Raw genomic sequence first — 17,708 nt, forward strand, 5'->3', positions numbered from 1 at the left:
CAATTATTTTCACAAACTTTTATCTTTAATCCTCTCTATGGCTTGATGTCATACTATCTCACCACTTTTCTTTTTACCTATTTCACCACTCCACAATTCACCCTACTTGTACACATGCTCATACTGCATTTTTTCATTGATATTTCCATTGCTCTCATCCTCCTACCTTATTAATCACTTCCACAACTTGCATTCTTAATTGCTATGCTCTATTCCATATCCAAATCTCTAATCCTTGAGTCAATGCTGGCAGGAGAATATGATTCTTTAAATCTCTCTTTCTCCATCCATACACATATCTTCTTCCTATAACATAATACTTTTCACTACCCTCTCACCCATTCATCTTACTATATTTACATAACACTGTCCTTAAACCTTTTCATGTTCTATATTCTCTTTCCTAACATAACCATCTCTCACCTTCCCATTGCTGGCACACACACATATCTGAGGGTCACTCTTTGACACTGTCATGTGCAAATATACATGCTACTACAGCCAATCTCACTTAATTCTTTTTCAGCCATACACTAACAATTTCTACTTAGCTCTCATCTCTGTCATATGATGTGGTTTCAAAAAGTCTTGAGATGACCTAAATACAATCAAGTAGTTACTTGATTTTGATTTGGGAGCCATCCCCTTCAAACAGTCCCAATGAGCATATAACCCTAGTATCAGAACTTTTGAAACCACCTTGAACAACCATCTCTAAGAATATTAAATGATTATGGAGACAACACCCTGTCTCATTCCTCCTACTACACACAAAACTTTTTTTCCAAGTTCTTCCTTCACCTGCTTCCTTATAAAAAAAATAAATTTCTTCCAACAACTACCCTTTTTTAACCAAAAATTCTAATAACACTCTAAAGGGCTTGCTTAACAATTATCCTAGTCATGTTTTCTCTTAAGTCTGTGGAAACTGCATACATCTTTTCACTAACTGCAGTTATTAGTTTAATTTCAAAATATTTTCCTCTATGAAATCATTCTTTTCTCTACTTCCATTAATCTTTCAGTAAAGGTTGTTTTATAAACTTTTCCTGAGACCCTAAGCAAAACTTTTTTTTTATGTAGGAGGGACACTGGCCAAGGACAAAAAAAAAAGCCCACTAAGATGCCAGTCCCAGAAAAGGGTCCAAAGCGGTAGTCAAAAATTGAAGAATAAGTGTCTTGAAATCTCCCTTGTGAAGGAATCCAAGTCATAGGAAGGTGAAAATACAGAAGCAGGCAGGGAGTTCCAGAGTTTACCAGAGAAAGGGATGAATGATTGAGAATACTGGTTAACTCTTGCATTAGAGAGGTGGACAGAACAGGGGTGAGAGAAAGAAGAAAGTCTTGTGCAGTGAGGCTGTGGGAGGAGGGGAGGCATGCAGTTAGCAAGATCAGAAGAGCAGTTAGCATGTAAATAACTGTAGAAGATAGCTAAAGATGCAACATTGTGACAATGAGAGAGAGGCTGAAGACAGTCAGTTTGAGGAGAGGAGTTGATAAGACGAAAAGCTTTTGATTCCACCCTATCTAGAAGAGCAGTATGAGTGGAACCCTCCCCAGACATGTGAAGCATACTCCATAAATGGATGGATAAGGCCCTTGTACAGAGTTAGCAGCTGGGGGGGGGGGGGAGAAAACTGGCGGAGACATCTCAGAATGCCTAATATCATAGAAGCTGTTTTAGCTAGAGATAAGATGTGAAGTTTCCAGTTCAGATTATATGTAAAGGGCAGACTGAGGATGTTCAGTGTAGAAGAGGGGGACAGTTGAGTGTCATTGAAGAAGAGGGGATAGTTGTCCGGAAAGTTGTGTTGAGTTGATAGATGGAGGAATTGAGTTTTTGAGGCACTGAACAATACCAAGTTTGCTCTGCCTCAATCAGAAATTTTAGAATGATCATAAGTCAGGCATTCTGTGGCTTCCCTGTGTGAAATGGTTACTTCCTGAAGTGTTGGACGTCTATGAAAAGATGTGGAAAAGTGCAGGGTGGTATCATCAGCGTAGGAGTGGATAGGACAAGAAGTTTGGTTTAGAAGGTCATTGATGAATAATAAGAAGAGAGTTGGTGACAGGACAGAACCGTGAGGAACACCACTGTTAAGAGATTTAAAAGAACAGTGACTGTCTACCACAGCAGCAATAGAATGGTCAGAAAGGAAACCTGAGATGAAGTTACAGAAAGAAGGATAGAAGCCATAGGAGGGTATTTGGAAATCAAAGCTTAATTACCTATAATTGTTATACTCATTTCTATAAACTTTACTCTTATGAATAGGTATAAAGCCTGCTTTCCTCCACTCATCTGGTAATTCTTCTTGCAATCAAGCTGCATCACATGACAAAATCATCCAATCTACAACCTTTGCTACACTAAAGCCATGGTTTTTTTCTGCCTCCTCTGAACTGATTCTTCACTGTATAAACATACACTCTTGACTTGTTTCCATACTTATACTAAACACTTTTTCTACTGCCTACTCATTCATTTAATGATCCTTCCATCTCATCATTGCTATCTACAAGAACACCATTCTCTCTCTCTCTCTCTCTCTCTCTCTCTCTCTCTCTCTCTCTCTCTCTCTCTCTCTCTCTCTCTCTCACTTCATAAACAAGAACTTATTCTCAGTGAACTTTTCACTCACCATCCTAGAAACTCTTCATCTACTCTTTCACTTTCTCTGATTAGTTTATTTACCATCCTATTCCAAGACTGTACTCCATTCCTCTTTTCACTTTAATGTTCTGTGGTATATTTTTTTTAGCAACTTTTTCTCACAAGCTCTCCTCTTTTCTTTTGTGGCCCCCTTAATCTCAGTTTTCCACTTCTTATCTCCAAGCTTTCTATACCCTATCACTTTTGTTGCTACTGTAATCACAACATATTTAAATACTTTATACTTAATTCTCTTCCCTAGCTTCTCTCAGTCTTTCACATACCTTTCCCTCACATTCATACTTATGCTCCATTCTGTCCATCCTTTCATTAGCCAACACCATATTCATTCTTCTACCATTATTCCTACCACACTCCCATTTATCCCTTGTTTTAATCTCAACTACAGCAGCTTAAGTGATCCTGACATCCTTCTCACCTTGCGATCTAACATAGTTAATCAGACTCTATTGTTCACTACTTTCCTTTTCCATGCCCTCTTACAGCACATGTGTTCTCCAATTGCTCTATATTTTAATTTCCTCCATCTACTCCCTTATTTTCTCATTATACCTGCTACCTCACTACTTTCAACGTTTCCATTCATATAAACTTAAATTATCATTTCTTCTTTCAGTCTTTCTCAGGCACTCATTTAGGTCATTCCAAAATTTCCTCATGTCCTTCCCCCATTTTGATTTTGACTTCTTGCATTTAGAGGTTCATACACACATCCATATCTAATTATACCCACTTTCCCACTGCCCACATCATCCTTGTGCTTTTGTCCTCTTCCATGGATATTCAAATACATAAATGAAAATAATGAAAGAACCTTCTTTATGTACAGTGAAAATTTTTGAAGAGTAAATCCCAGTTATTTGCATATCGAATTTATGTGAACTAGTCTTTTCCCCATAGCATTCAGTTACAAGATTCAACTTTATGGTATAATCCCACAACATACCGAGCAGTCTCCTTCCACTCCAGCTCTCCACCTTCCATCTCAGTGAGTGTCTCCATCTCACTGAAGAGTGGATGGCTGAGGTGAGTGCCATCATCATCATCATCCTCGCCCAAGATGAACTGCACCCGTTGGCTAGGGGGAGTCACTGTGAAAAACAGAGTGTTACATTAAGCGAAACATTTATTTGATTAAACTTTCATTTTTGGGACATATACATCTCCTTAAGGATGTATATTAAAGTAATGAATATATTTGTGCATATGAGCACAAATGAAGATTGCACATTAAAAACTAAGGAAAAGCAAATCTCATTTCCTTTCTTATAATGCACATCTGAGTTTACATAATGCATACAATATTAAACAGAGATTATGAACCAGACATGTTTAATATTAAAAATTTCTGTGTGAAGGTATCTTTGAAGTTTTCCATTAAGGCTAATGAATTTTGCTATAAGCTACTGTTCTCATTTAATTCACGTTTATGGTTGTTCCTTGGAACTCTCTGAAGACGGTGATCATAAGAGTCTCTATTTGTTCCTGCCCGTTCACTCCATGCTCGCATTCCATCCACCTCTCATCCCTATTTTTACTCTAGGATTCCAGCACTTTGTCCTCTCATTTTAAGGGAATCTTCCCATCATAACAACCTTCAAACATTCTCCTGGTCTCTCCCCATTCCTTCCAATTTATTCCATTTGCACAATTCATTATTCAAGTTGCTCAGTTACACACCCTCCTTTGTCACAGACTTAAAATCCTATCCAAATGATGGGCCAAAGGCAAGTGACAAATACACTCCATCCCAGGAAAGCACATCTAAAGATTGAGTACAAAGTCTAAAATCACTTTAGAGTTTATAAAGTACCCCATGAGTTTAACTCCCAGTTTACTAGTATTGTGCACCTCATGAACATGGCAATAGGTTAGTCTACCATTTAAAAAAAACATACATGACTGCTTTCTCATTTTGTCTCTTTATAAATGGCTACCTATGCACACCAGAATCATAAACAAATCTTACATTAATCAAATTGGTTGTAATATTATCCCCATTACAAAAACTTGCCTTTCCCACCACAAACAAGAAGGCAACTGGAAAACAAGAAAGGCATAAAGCAACAAAAGAAAGTAAAATAGTTATAGCAAACAGCTATAAATGGGGTTCCATTTCCTTGTTTCATGGAAAGTAGGTTTGTTGGTGAAGGGATTCACATTCCTTTATCCTTATCCCCTTTCACAGAACAGTGAATGTAGAAAGTACATGTAGTATTATAAATCCCTGTATTACTGATATGTAGCCTATGTATATATTAGCATATTCACTCCTGCACATAATGCTTGTTAAGCTTAAGCCATTTAATTCAAGCAAAACAATGTTCATATCTTTGGTAAGTCATAAAATCACTCCATGCCAACCACAAAGAAACCACACATATGAGAATTGACATCTTATAGAGTGGCCATTTGCTGGAGAGAGAGAGAGAGAGAGAGAGAGAGAGAGAGAGAGAGAGAGAGAGAGAGAGAGAGAGAGAGAGAGAGAGAGAGAGAGAGAGAGAGAGAGAGAGAGAGAGAGAGAGAGAGAGAGAGAGAATGTGTGCCAACTTATTATTTGAACAGGTGTGTATGCAGTGGTGCAATACATTTTTGGGTATTGAAAAATATGTTTCCTGGTTTGTGGATATTAAATACAGTATACACAAAAACTGGTAAAATTCCACACAATGTTATTGTCAAGCAGCAGATATACTCACTAAACACAAATTTTGACAGACAGACACAACACCAGTGAGTGAATCTTGTTCCAGCAATACGAGTGTTTTGTAAAAACAAATCTTCCAAAATGAATTCTAGACAGGGGAAAATCTTGCTTCATGGGACAAGAATCTAGTCACTCATGTTATCAATATGTATTGCATCATGCACCAGCAAGGCAAGGCTCACTCATGAGGGAATACCTAGACCATGATTCCCTCATACCATGTTTAGAGTTAAGAAGGTTGAATTTTACTGGTCAAGTAGCATTTACTTCACAATATAATGTGTAGAGAAGACAAAGCTGTACAGCATGAAAGAGAGATGTGCTTGTTCTCTACATGCTCATCTACTTTTCATATCTGAAATGATATATCACAGCAGAAAGTGTATATTTATCGCTATAGCTAGGCTGACATTCCCCACAAAGGGAGGTATCTGAGATTTGATTAACGAATTTATTAGGCAGAAAGTAATCACTTATAATTCATCTTTTGAAATCTGTTACTTTTGACCATGAAACATAAAAGTATTGCTCAAGAGGAATCATGTTCTTGTGGGAGTCCCTTTTGGCTGGCCTGGACCGAGGTGACGTACAAGAGAAACCATCAGGGCAGTCCTCTTCCAGTGTTGGCATTGCTGGGGAGTGGGAGGCTACCATCAAGCTATGTCATGAAGACTAACTTATATTTTTATAACCATAGCCAATTCATCAAAATAATTTGTAATTTGTAATGCAATTAACTGCAGAAGCATTTTTAAAGTAAATAATACAATTTCTCTGAAGTAAAAAACTTTAAAGTACTGTGGAGGATCAAATCAACAGAACTTGATTATGTGATGCTGAATATTCTTGTATAATATACTACCAAGAGTAATGCATTGACTAGCAAGTGAAAACCTACAGTTTTTACACATACAGCAGAACTTCTGAACACAAACAAGTCTGAACATTAATTTTTCAGGACATGAACTGCATGAAAATATAGTTTTTAATTTGCCTCAGCCTGTTTTTAATGACATGCATGGAATGGTGTTCTGGAGGGTTTATTTCCTGAATGCTATTTATGGATTCTGAGAGTAGACTGTCTGGCAACACAGTTTGCCAGCAGTCCACCTGCCTCACTCTTTGCTGCCACATGTGTGCTCTCTCCTATGGTGTTATGACTTGCATTACTATTCATGTATTCTGTTCCTGCTTTTCCTGTGCTTGCTATGATATCAGGAAAGAAGGTGATGGTTCCTGGCAAGAGGATGGAGGACTCCATCATCACTGCAGCGACAATGATTGAGTGGTATGAGAGCAGTGTAATGGCGATTGACCTCGTAAGGATATTAATTTTTGTTTGGCCAGTCATTTTGTTTCTTTATTGTTTACTGTCTTATTATTTCATTAATATTTTACCATGTAAATACATATTTTCAGAATACAAATTGCCTACTTGGATGAATCACGTTAAGATGTTCAACTGAAATTCTAACATTTCCTCCAATATTCAAACTGACCACATAAAACAATATTTAACATACACAATGTACACAACAAATAAATCCTGGAAATTATTTCATTATCCAGGAAAAGTAATTACCTAATTCACTAGAGTGAGGTTAGTTGGAGTGTATTCAAAAACTTTTTTGCAAAATATCCTTGCACTCACTCTCTTTGCCCACTGAACCTCAAGAGATCATCTGTTTACTTTAAATTAGTTCTACTTTGTGAAAAGTTGAAACACAGCAATGCTAACTTGCTAAGTGACTAAAATACTATTTGGTACATAATACAACATAAGACAATTCCCCATTCTTTTGTATTTCTTAGTAACAACATTAAGTAGTTTGAAAACTAACATTTTACTCATGAATGTTATATTTATGAACCAGAACTTTCCAAAGTCAAATCAAATTTGACTTCTCAATGTGCATGTGTGTGTCAGAACTTTCCAAAGTCAAATCAAATTTGACTTCTCAATGTGCATGTGTGTGTCAAGGAGAGAGAGAGAGAGAGAGAGAGAGAGAGAGAGAGAGAGAGAGAGAGAGAGAGAGAGAGAGAGAGAGAGAGAGAGAGAGAGAGAGAGAGAGAGAGGAGAGAGAGAGAGAGAGAGAGAGAGAGAGAGAGAGAGAGAGAGAGAGAGAATCTAATCATCTTACTCCACTCAAAGATTTGTAGTGAAAAGAGGTTGGCCAACTTAGCTCCAGAGGTGTCTTTTCAAAACATGATACAAGAAGGATAAACAAAAACAAAATTTATGAGTGAAAGTGATGAAAGGTTAAAGACCCTGGTTAACTTTCACATTAGTAAGATGGACAGAATGTGGGTGAAAATGAATTGAAAGGCTTGTATAGTGAGGCCCCAGTAGAAGTGGAACCATGCAGTTAGCAAATTCAGAAGAGCAGTAACCATGAAACTAACAGTAAAAGATAGTAAGAGATGCAACACTACAGCAGCAAGTGTGAGTAAAAGATGAGGAGCTGATGAGATCAAGAGCTGTAGACTATCTACCATTTAGCAGGAGTGTACAACTTGACTCTTGCCCTATGTGGAAGGTTTATTCCATACAAGAGCAGCTATGCCCCCTATAGAGTTAGCAACTGGAAGGAAAGGACAACACAGAACACCTAACTTCATGAAAGCCATTTTAGCAAGTAATGGTATGTGTAATTGTCAGCTGAGATTTTCAGAAAAGGATAGCCCAAGTATATTTAGTTTAGAAGAGAGGGATAGTTGAGGATTACTGAAAAAAAGAATGGCAGTCTGGAAGGCTGCAATGAGTGGACAGATGGTGGAATTGCTTTTGAGCCATTGGACAGTAAAAGTAAATGCTCCATTTACAAATTATAGAAAGGTCAAAAGTTAAGTGCTCCTCCTCTGACTGACTCTCTTCAAATTCTCTCACTTTGGTGCAGTATTGCATAACTTGTTATATTTTACCACTATCCTCAGACTATCTCCTCTTCTGAGTTTATGAACTGCATGCCTCCCTACTCCTGTGGCCTCACGGGACAGGATTTTCTATTCACTTTCATTCCTTCTATCTATTTCCTTAATGCAACAGTTAACAAGCAGCCTCACTCCTTCTTTCTCTTTAATAATAAACTCTCAAACCCATTGCCTAAATCTGTATTTTTCCCTTCCTATGACTTAGCCTTCCTTAAAAAAAGGAGTTTCAAGGCACCTCCATTCTTGAGCTGGTTCTTCCTTTGGAATTCTTCACTTTCTGTGAGTGATAGAAAACTAGAGGGCCTTTTTTCATTGTTTTTGCTCTGCCTCCCTTGAATGTAAAGAAAATTAAATGTCTGTTGGATTGATCATCTCATAAATTATCTGATTTCTAATAAGCTTGTCATTACATAAATGACACCAAGAAATGCAGAGCAGAACCATTAGTATAAGAGTAGATAGGCAAAGAGGGTCCACCACGGTGATATGGGTGAGCTCTATAGAGCTCCACTGTCAAGATTTAGAAAAAAAACAGTAGCTATCAACCAAAATACAATAGCCCAAGGAAACTTGAGATAAAGGTACACAGAGAGATAGATAGGGACTCTAATAAGAAAGTTTTGATAATAAAGACTTATGTGAGACCATATTAAAAGCTTTTGATTATCTAAGGCAACAGCAAAGATTTCACAAAAATCCATGAGAGGGTGACCAAGATCCAGTACGGAAAGCTTGAAGACTGGCAGGTGATCATCCTTTGTAAAATCCATATTAATGTTCAGAAAGAAGACTGTGAGCAGAGAAGTGATTAAGAAACACTGTATTTTGGATAGATTTGAAAACAAACTACAGATTGGTAGTTTGTGGTATTGGAGTAATCACTCTTAAGTTCTTAAGAGCAAGTTAAATGCAGGCAGCTTCCAGTGAGAAGGAAAGAAGGATGTTGACAAACAGAGATGAAAGAATTTTACCAAGCAAATTGGAAGCATAACAACACATTGCATTTATGGAGAATGATAGGAAGCCTTTCATGGATCAAGGCTAGAGAGGGAATGGAAAGCATTAGTATGAAGAATTTCAGAAATAAGTAAAATATAATCAGAAGATGGAAGTAAAGGAGAAACAAACCCAGAGTTGATATGTCAGCAAAAGCTTAAGAAAATAATTCAGTTTTAGAAATAAAGGTAGTGGTGCCATCTAGATGAATATAAAAAGGTGGGAGAAAGTGAAGAAGAGATACTAGTATTACTGAAGACTAAGAAAACACTGGCCTTTTTTTTTCCGTAAATCCAGTTTATATATTCAATAATGCAGTGGCTATGACAGTCAAGTCAACACAGCATGGGAATTATTTACAAGTAATGATACATTGAGGCAGAGTAGAGAGAAGGCACTTGTGAAGAAAGAGCTTCCAGGTTATCAAAACACATGCTATGATGATGCATGCTTTTAATGGCTGGAAATGGCCCAACACAAACAAAATCTAAGCAGTAAGAAATAGCAAATTTATGTTTAACTTTGATTAAAATTACTAAGAAATAAATACTTCACAATTAGCTTAAAAATAACCGTTATACTTGTAGCTAGTATAAACTTCTCAGCCATTCCTAACCAGTTGCTACTCAAGCAAACTGGCATGAAAATGAGAGAGAGAGAGAGAGAGGATGAGGGAGAGAGAGAGAGGAGAGAGAGGAGAGAGAGAGAGAGGAGAGAGAGAGAGAGAGAGAGAGAGAGAGAGAGAGAGAGAGAGAGAGAGAGAGAGAGAGAGAGAGAGAGAGAGAGAGAGAGAGAAACATGATAAGACTATATCTTATAATGCATTAATCATTATTGCACAAAAGTAAAAACATTAAATGTGAGCTTTTGGCAAACTTTTATCATTATCATTACTATTACTACTACTACTATTATTATTATTATTATTATTATTATTATTATCATCATCATCATCGCTGAAGTTCCAGAAAAGGATGTCTTGGAAAAACCCAACATTCTTGACCTTTTCCTAACCTCTAATCCTTCTGGTTATGCTACTACCCTATCTTCTTCATTGGGCTCCTCTGATCACAACCTCATCTGTACCTTGTCCTATCACTCCAATCCTTCCTTAGGATCCCACAAAGTGAAGAAGCAGAGTTGTCTCTGGGATTTTGCCTCTGCTAAGAGGGGGGAATTGAGGAGGTAATATTCTGATTTTTCCTTGGAATGACTACTGCTTCTGTGTCAGAGACCTGTCTCTGTGTGCTGAGTGCATAACAGAAGTGATAGTGTCTTCTATGAAGTCATACATTCCACACTCTCTTGATTTAAACCCTCCAAAAGTTTATCTAACACTTGTACACGATAAAAGAGGTAGCCTACAAAAGGTACTTGAACCTTCCATCAACTGAATCTCATGCACTTTATATTTCTGCCTGGAATCATGCCAAGTCTGTTTTCCAATTAGCCAAAAAAATCTCCTTCATAAACAGAAAATGTCAACATTTTCTAAATCTAACTCCCCTCATGACTTCTGGCATCTAGCCAAAAACATCTCTGATAACTTTCCTTCTTCATCTTTTCCTCCTTTATTTCAACCTGATGGCACCACTGCCATCTCATCTATTTCTAAAACTAAACTTTTCACTCATACTCTGCCTTGGATGATTCAGAGATTTTTCCTCTCTTTCTTCCACCCTCTGACTACTTCATGCTACCCATTAAGATCCCTTGCAGTGATGTTTTCCATACCCTCGCTGGCCTTAATCCTCAGAAGGCTTATGGATCTGATGGGGTCCCCCTTATTGTTCTCTGAAAATGTGCCTCCATGCTTGCACCTTGCATGGTCAAACTCTTCCAACTTTGTCTATCAACATCTACCTCTCTTTCTTGCTGGAAGTTTGCCTACATTTAACCTGTACCTAGAAATGGTGACCGCTCTAATTCCTCAAACTTCCTTTCTATTGTTTTGATTCCCAGACTCTCTAAAGTTTTCCTTCCATTTCTAAAACATACTACTGTAATTTTATAAATAATTCATGTGCAACATTTACTCTAAATATCAATACAAGTTGATATAAATCTAAGTTCTGTTCAGCAAAAATATATGACTTTTACTCAATTCTCCCTTGTAGCTACCTTTCCATCAGTAGTAGTGTTCTGCAGTTGGTAGCAATCTCTTGAAGAGTTTTGAACTAAGAAATTATGTGTATTTGTCTTTAACTACTGTGTTATGTGTTAAAAAATCAGCAGAAGCTCATACTTGTTTACAAAGAAAATAATGCTTGGTCCTATTAAGTGCATTGAGAGCATTCTGCAATTTATCCCTATGAAATGGGCCACTATACTGCAGCTTAACGGTAATTACTAAATACTGGAAGTAGGATTTATGCAATTATAATGGTGCTTCTGCTATACATTATCAACCTCAAATATACACAGTATTAAGATTAAATAATTTGAATTTAAAATATTCTACAAACAAGATAAAAATATGAAGTGAAAAATTTATACTGTGCTGAAATAAATCATGTTGTAGAATATTTTGGTATCTGAGACAGGGAAGTTGGTAGGAAACTGGATCTTTAAGATAAATAACACAGTGAGTACAGCAGTGAATAGCATCTTTATTTCTTTCTGATGTTTTGGCATAGAGACATTCCATTTTTAAGGATCTGGGATGGAAAAGGCAGTGTAAAAAAAACAAAAAAAAAAAACAAAAGTAAAAAACATACATGTGCATATGTAATCAAGTTATAAAGAGAGGAGATGCTGACATTGTTGTTCAGATTAGGAGACATAAAGAAACTGTCTCTTGGTCTGAACAATAATGTCAATATGTCCCCTCCCTATATACATATGCATATGTATATTTTTTACTTTCCTTTTTATTTTTTACACTGTCTTTTTTATCCTAGATCCTTAAAAATTACATGGTCCATGTACCAAACCGTTATGATGAAATAAAGATGTTATTTGCTGCTGTCTTGAAAATTTTGGTAGTAAAATTTTTGTTCAGCATCTTCCAAGAATTCATCCTTGGATATCACCATGAAAATAACCAATTTGGACAAGCTATACTTCATACTTTTTGTAAATCTAAAGGAAAGTTTGCATTTTCTAGAATAGGGCAAGCTATATTGTATAAAACAGACCATGCTATATTTTATCCTAGTTTTAATGATCATTGAATTGCAATAGTTTTAACCAGCAGTTTGCATATTAATTAATAACTTTACACCCTTTGACAAATACGTTAATTCTAAAAGAAGTGCCAGTACTACACTAACCTGGTCGGTTTTCAGAGCCATCCTTAGAAGAACTCTTGTGGTGGTGATGGTGGCGGTGATGGCGGTGGCGAGGCCTTCGACGAGCCCCTGGTACATGCACACCCAAGTAAATGGAGTGTGCACGATGTCCTTCCAAGTCTTCATTGGTGTATGAATGGTATTTGGCCAAACCTGGATCCCTAGGAGGTTCTTCCTCAGGGGAGCTTGCTTGTCCTCCACTGTCCATCTTACTGCTACAGGTGCCATTGGGGAGATAAACATCATTAGTTTTCTAAAGAAAGCTTTGTCACTTCTTACAGTTACTGTAGATTTCTAGAAGAAATACAATATATCATACAATTTACATTGTGTATTTTTTCTGACTGTGTATTTACTGTATCATAAGGATACAATGAAAATATATACAGTAGAGTACGCGACAATGAATATGATTCATTCCAAAGTAGGATTCATTATAGCAAATGTGCATTATGGAGACTGAAGAACCTACAGGAAAAAATAAATTGGTTCCAAGGAACCAGAAAGTAACACAGAAAATCCACAATTAAAAAAACAAATAAACTGAGCACATTTTCACTACTACATTTGAGGTAACATAACAAATATACACAGTACCCTCCTGAGTTTTGTGCCTAGTCCTAAATTCTTACTACCCTGAGTTTTGCACATAGTCACCCAGAGTTTCGTGCTATTTTGACAAATATTGGTCACATTTACCTACTGTCAGCATCTCTCTCTCTCTCTCTCTCTCTCTCTCTCTCTCTCTCTCTCTCTCTGTGTGTGAAAGTAAGAACAATCCTAAGGATTACTAGATAAAATGAAAGGGATTGAGAATGAAAATGGAATTATGTATACGAGTGTGAGAAAGAATGAGAAAGGATGAAGTGAAAATGACATTAAATGAATGAGGGGGAGAGAAAGAAAGAGAGAGAGTGCAGTATCACTCCCTTGTCCATTATCTCTGACAGATAAGGGGAAGGGGAGGTGACAGGGAATGAGGTTTGAGACAAGACAAAAGAAGGGAAAGGAAAGGAAAAAAAGGGAAGAAGGGACAGGTGGCGGAGAGGTAAGGAGCAGTCTCGCACAGCTGGTAAGTTAATTCTGTTATTCTGATTAATTTTTTATAAAAAAATTCAGTGCTTGCATGAATGGATAGTTCGTCTTGGCAGCTTTGGTTCATAATTCTGACTGAATTTTTATTAAAATTCTAATGGTTGAACAAGTGGAAAGTTCTTTATGCCAGTTTTGGTTCATTATTCTGATTAAATATATTAAAATTTCAGTGTATTATTACAGTTTTACATTATAATGACCATGAGTTGTTGCGTACCCTACTGTACATTGTTAACAAAACTAAAAGAATTCTTAACAGTTCTCTATAAATTAGAAAATGTGCCTGAAATTATAGATTACAAAAATGTGGTTATATCATATTGTTAAATCAACTTTTAGTTGAAGGCTTATGTACAAAAAAAAAAAAAAAAAAAAAAAAAGTAAAAAGGTATATTATATGAAATGTAGTTATATCATATTGCTGAATCAACTTTAGTTGAAGGCATATGAGTTATATAAAAAAGCCACCAGTCATTCTCTCCCCATCTTCAAATACAAGGTAGAAGGTTAATGCAGCCCAGCATACCCTAAGACCAAGCAGAAACTTCCAGCATACAGTGTATTTTAGCCACAAACAATAAAACACTGCAGATTTTATGCATAAACATTGTTGACATAATTATTTATCAAAGCCACAACAAGGCTTGAGTTGACCACATCCAAAGTTGCTTATGTTAAGACATAACCACATTATTAAAAAAAAAGTGCATTTCACGTATACACACACACACACACACACACATGTCGTCCTCGAGTAAACAAGCAGTGACCCAAGGTCCAGCAGAGAAAGATTTTGTTTGACCATGGCCACCACTAGGAGCCTAGAATGTGTTCCCAGGTAGGAGCTGTGCTCAATTAGAGTTGTTCTGTCTCAAGAAATAACTAAACAAGGGAAAATTTAAGTAATAACAGAGGTAATAAAATGAGTAAAAGCTCCAGCAAGGTGGATGCCATAGGTGGGAGCAGAGTGTTGCCAATGGGGTCACCACTCCCAGGATTTGAGGAAGATAATGAACTGCATGATAAAATGCAAGGAAAGAAAGTAGTTTTGATGGAAGGGATGATCAGTGACCTCACTGAAAGAGTGAAAAAAATTAGAAAGAAAACATGACCTGGAAGAGGAAAACAAAGAAATGAAAACACTATGCACTGATCTAAAAACAAAATTGAAGGAAAACAATGACATTGTTAAAAAACAGGAAAATGAAGTGATAGGGATGAAAAGTGAACATCAAATCTGGAGGAAGGAAAAAGAGGAAGAAAAAGTTAACTTTACAGAAATCATAGAAGCACAAAAGAAGGAAAAGACAGATTTAAGCAAGGAAATTGTGAAAGTGATCAAACAGAAGGAATCGATGGTAAGAGACACAGTAGACAAAAAGAAATGTATTGTTATACATGGATTAAAAGAGGAAACAGAGCCAGTAAGATACAAGAGGGAGAGAGAACAAAAAAAGGTAGCAGAGGACACTGTAAGAAATGTACAGAGAAAAGGGGAGGACTGGATAAGTGAAATTGAGGAAATACATAGACTGGGGAAGTATATAGAAGGAGGAGAATGTCCACTGAAAGTAAAATTTAGGGCAAAAGCAACAGCCATGGAAGTGATATTGAATGTGTGGAAACTGGACAAGACAGAGCAATACAGGAAAGTTTGGATAAAGAGGGACATGAATGAGGAGAGACTCAAGGTAAGTGATCTAATAGAAGAAGCAAAGGCAAAAAATGAGAACAGAACAGAGGAAGAGAAAAAAAAGTTCTATTGGAAGGTAAAAGATGAGAGGCTCAGGAAGTGGTATCAGACAAAAAAAAAAAAAAATAAAAATAAAAAAATAATAATGTATGGAAAAATAAAAAGTGGACAGTGGCATATACAGATATAAATGGTTTAATATCAACATTGCGAGAATTGAATAATTATATTAAGATAAAGCAGCCCGACATCATGGGTATTACTGAAGTTAAACTAAATGAGACAACAGAAAATATAAGAATTGGTAATAGTAATTATAATGTGTGGATAAAACATAGAAATAATAAGAAATGGGGAGGAGTCATGTTACTTACAAAGAAGAGTATAACAGTGGAAGAGGTTGAAATAGGAGAAGAAACGGCAGAAGTAATAAGAAATTCAAACAAAAAGGAAAGGAGAAGGAAGAAGAAATTTGGAGTGGCTTATGCACCCCCAGACAAATGCATGGACACAAGAGGATTATAAATTATTGTTAAAGAGATACTAGTAACTGTTTGGAGAGAATACTGACAGAGAGTAATAATATAACACTTATGGATGACTTTAATTGCAAGGAGGCATGCTGGGAAGAGTGGACCATGGATGGGGGAGGAGAGTCATGGGGATATGTGCTTCTAAATTTAATAATGACAATGACAATGGATTGGAGAAAATACAAGATTTGGGGGTAATGAAGAGGCATCAAGGCTAGACTTGGTGTTTACAAAGGAAATGGACATCATCGAAGGAATAAATTATCAGTGCCCACTAGGTAAAAGTGACCATCTGTTAATTGAATTCAGTATAGGCAGTGGTCCAGTAGAAAATAGGAATGAAATTTACAAGAATGAAAGATATAATTACAGGAAAGCAGATTTTATCAGGTTGAGGAATATTTTGCAGAGGCTAAATGGAAACAACTGTTCACGGCAAGCAGTACGCAGAAAAAGTGGGACATATTCATGGAAATTTATAATGAAGGGGTCAGTAGATATGTACCAAAGATCAAAACAAAGGAAGTGAAAAATAAAAAACACTGGTTTAATACGAGATGTATAACAGCAAGAAAAGAAAAAGAAGCAGCATGGAATAGATGGAGAAAAAAAGGAGGAAGTGAGAAATGGGAAGATTTCAAGAAGGCAAGAAACAAATATATCAGAATCCTGAGAGATGAAGAAAGGAATTATGAGAAAGATATAATTAACAAATGCAAAGATGAGCCGAAGTTATTCTTCAGATATGTGAATGGGAAGATGAAAAACAGGAAAACCATAGATAAATTAACAAAAGATGACATTACATACGAAGATACACGGTTACAGGCGGAATTAATGAACAAGTGCTTCCAGTCCGTATTTACCAAAGAAAGCAAATTTGAAGGAGAAAGAGCATGGCACAGAGACAATGTGATGAGAGAGATACAGGTGGACATAAGTGAAATAAAAAATTATGAAAGATTTGGATGTAAATAAGGCTCAAGGAAGAAATGAAGTGTCCAACTGGATACTTAAGGAATGTTGTGAACAACTGGCAGAAGGTATACACAATACCATAGTATGTTCCTTTAAGGAAGGAAAAATTCCTCTAGACTGGAAGAGAGCCAATATTGTGCCCATTTTTAAAGGAGGTAATAAAGAAGATCCACTGAATTACAGACCAGCGTCCCTAACAAGTGTGGTAACAAAAATAGTGGAAAGAATAGTTAAAAACAGATGGATGGATTATTTAGAAGAAACACATAGATTGACTGACAGACATTTTGGTTTCAGAAGTGGAAGATCTTGTGTCATGAATTTAGTGAGCTTTTTTAGTAGAGCAATTGATATAATTCAAGAGAGAGAGGGTTGGGCAGACTGTGTTTATTTAGACCTAAAAAAGCATTTGATAAGGTACCACACCAGAGACTGCTATGAAAAATTAATAATATAGGGGGTTTACAAGAAAACACACTGAATTGGATTACAGACTTCTTGAGGGATAAAGAAATGAGAACAGTAATAAAGGGAGAAAAATCAGAATTGTGTAGAGTTACAAGTGGAGTACCACAGGGGACAGTCTTAGCCCCCCTTAATGTTTCTGGTGTATGTCAACGATATGGTGAATGAGGGTGACAGTTATATAAGTCTGTTTGCAGACGATGCAAAATTATTGAAAAGAGTGGAAAACAATATGGATTGTGAAATATTACAGAAAGATTTAAATAAGATATATAAATGGAGTAAGAAATGGGAAATGGAATTCAATGCAAAGAAATGCAAGGTGATGGAATTAGGAAAAGGCAAA

General features: G+C 36.4%; 1 protein-coding gene across 1 annotated transcript in view; it reads right to left on the reverse strand.

Annotated features, from left to right (window-relative positions):
* LOC135099768 (electroneutral sodium bicarbonate exchanger 1-like) overlaps positions 1–17,708 on the reverse strand; it is a 118,982-nt gene that overhangs the window by 72,821 nt on the left and 28,453 nt on the right. The window contains 2 exon segments of the mRNA XM_064002281.1: positions 3,621–3,765; positions 12,581–12,813. Coding sequence (XP_063858351.1) covers positions 3,621–3,765; positions 12,581–12,813 — 378 coding nt within the window.

The sequence above is a fragment of the Scylla paramamosain genome, chromosome 4 (assembly GCF_035594125.1).
Source record: "Scylla paramamosain isolate STU-SP2022 chromosome 4, ASM3559412v1, whole genome shotgun sequence".
In the NCBI taxonomy this organism is placed as follows: Eukaryota; Metazoa; Arthropoda; class Malacostraca; order Decapoda; family Portunidae; genus Scylla; species Scylla paramamosain.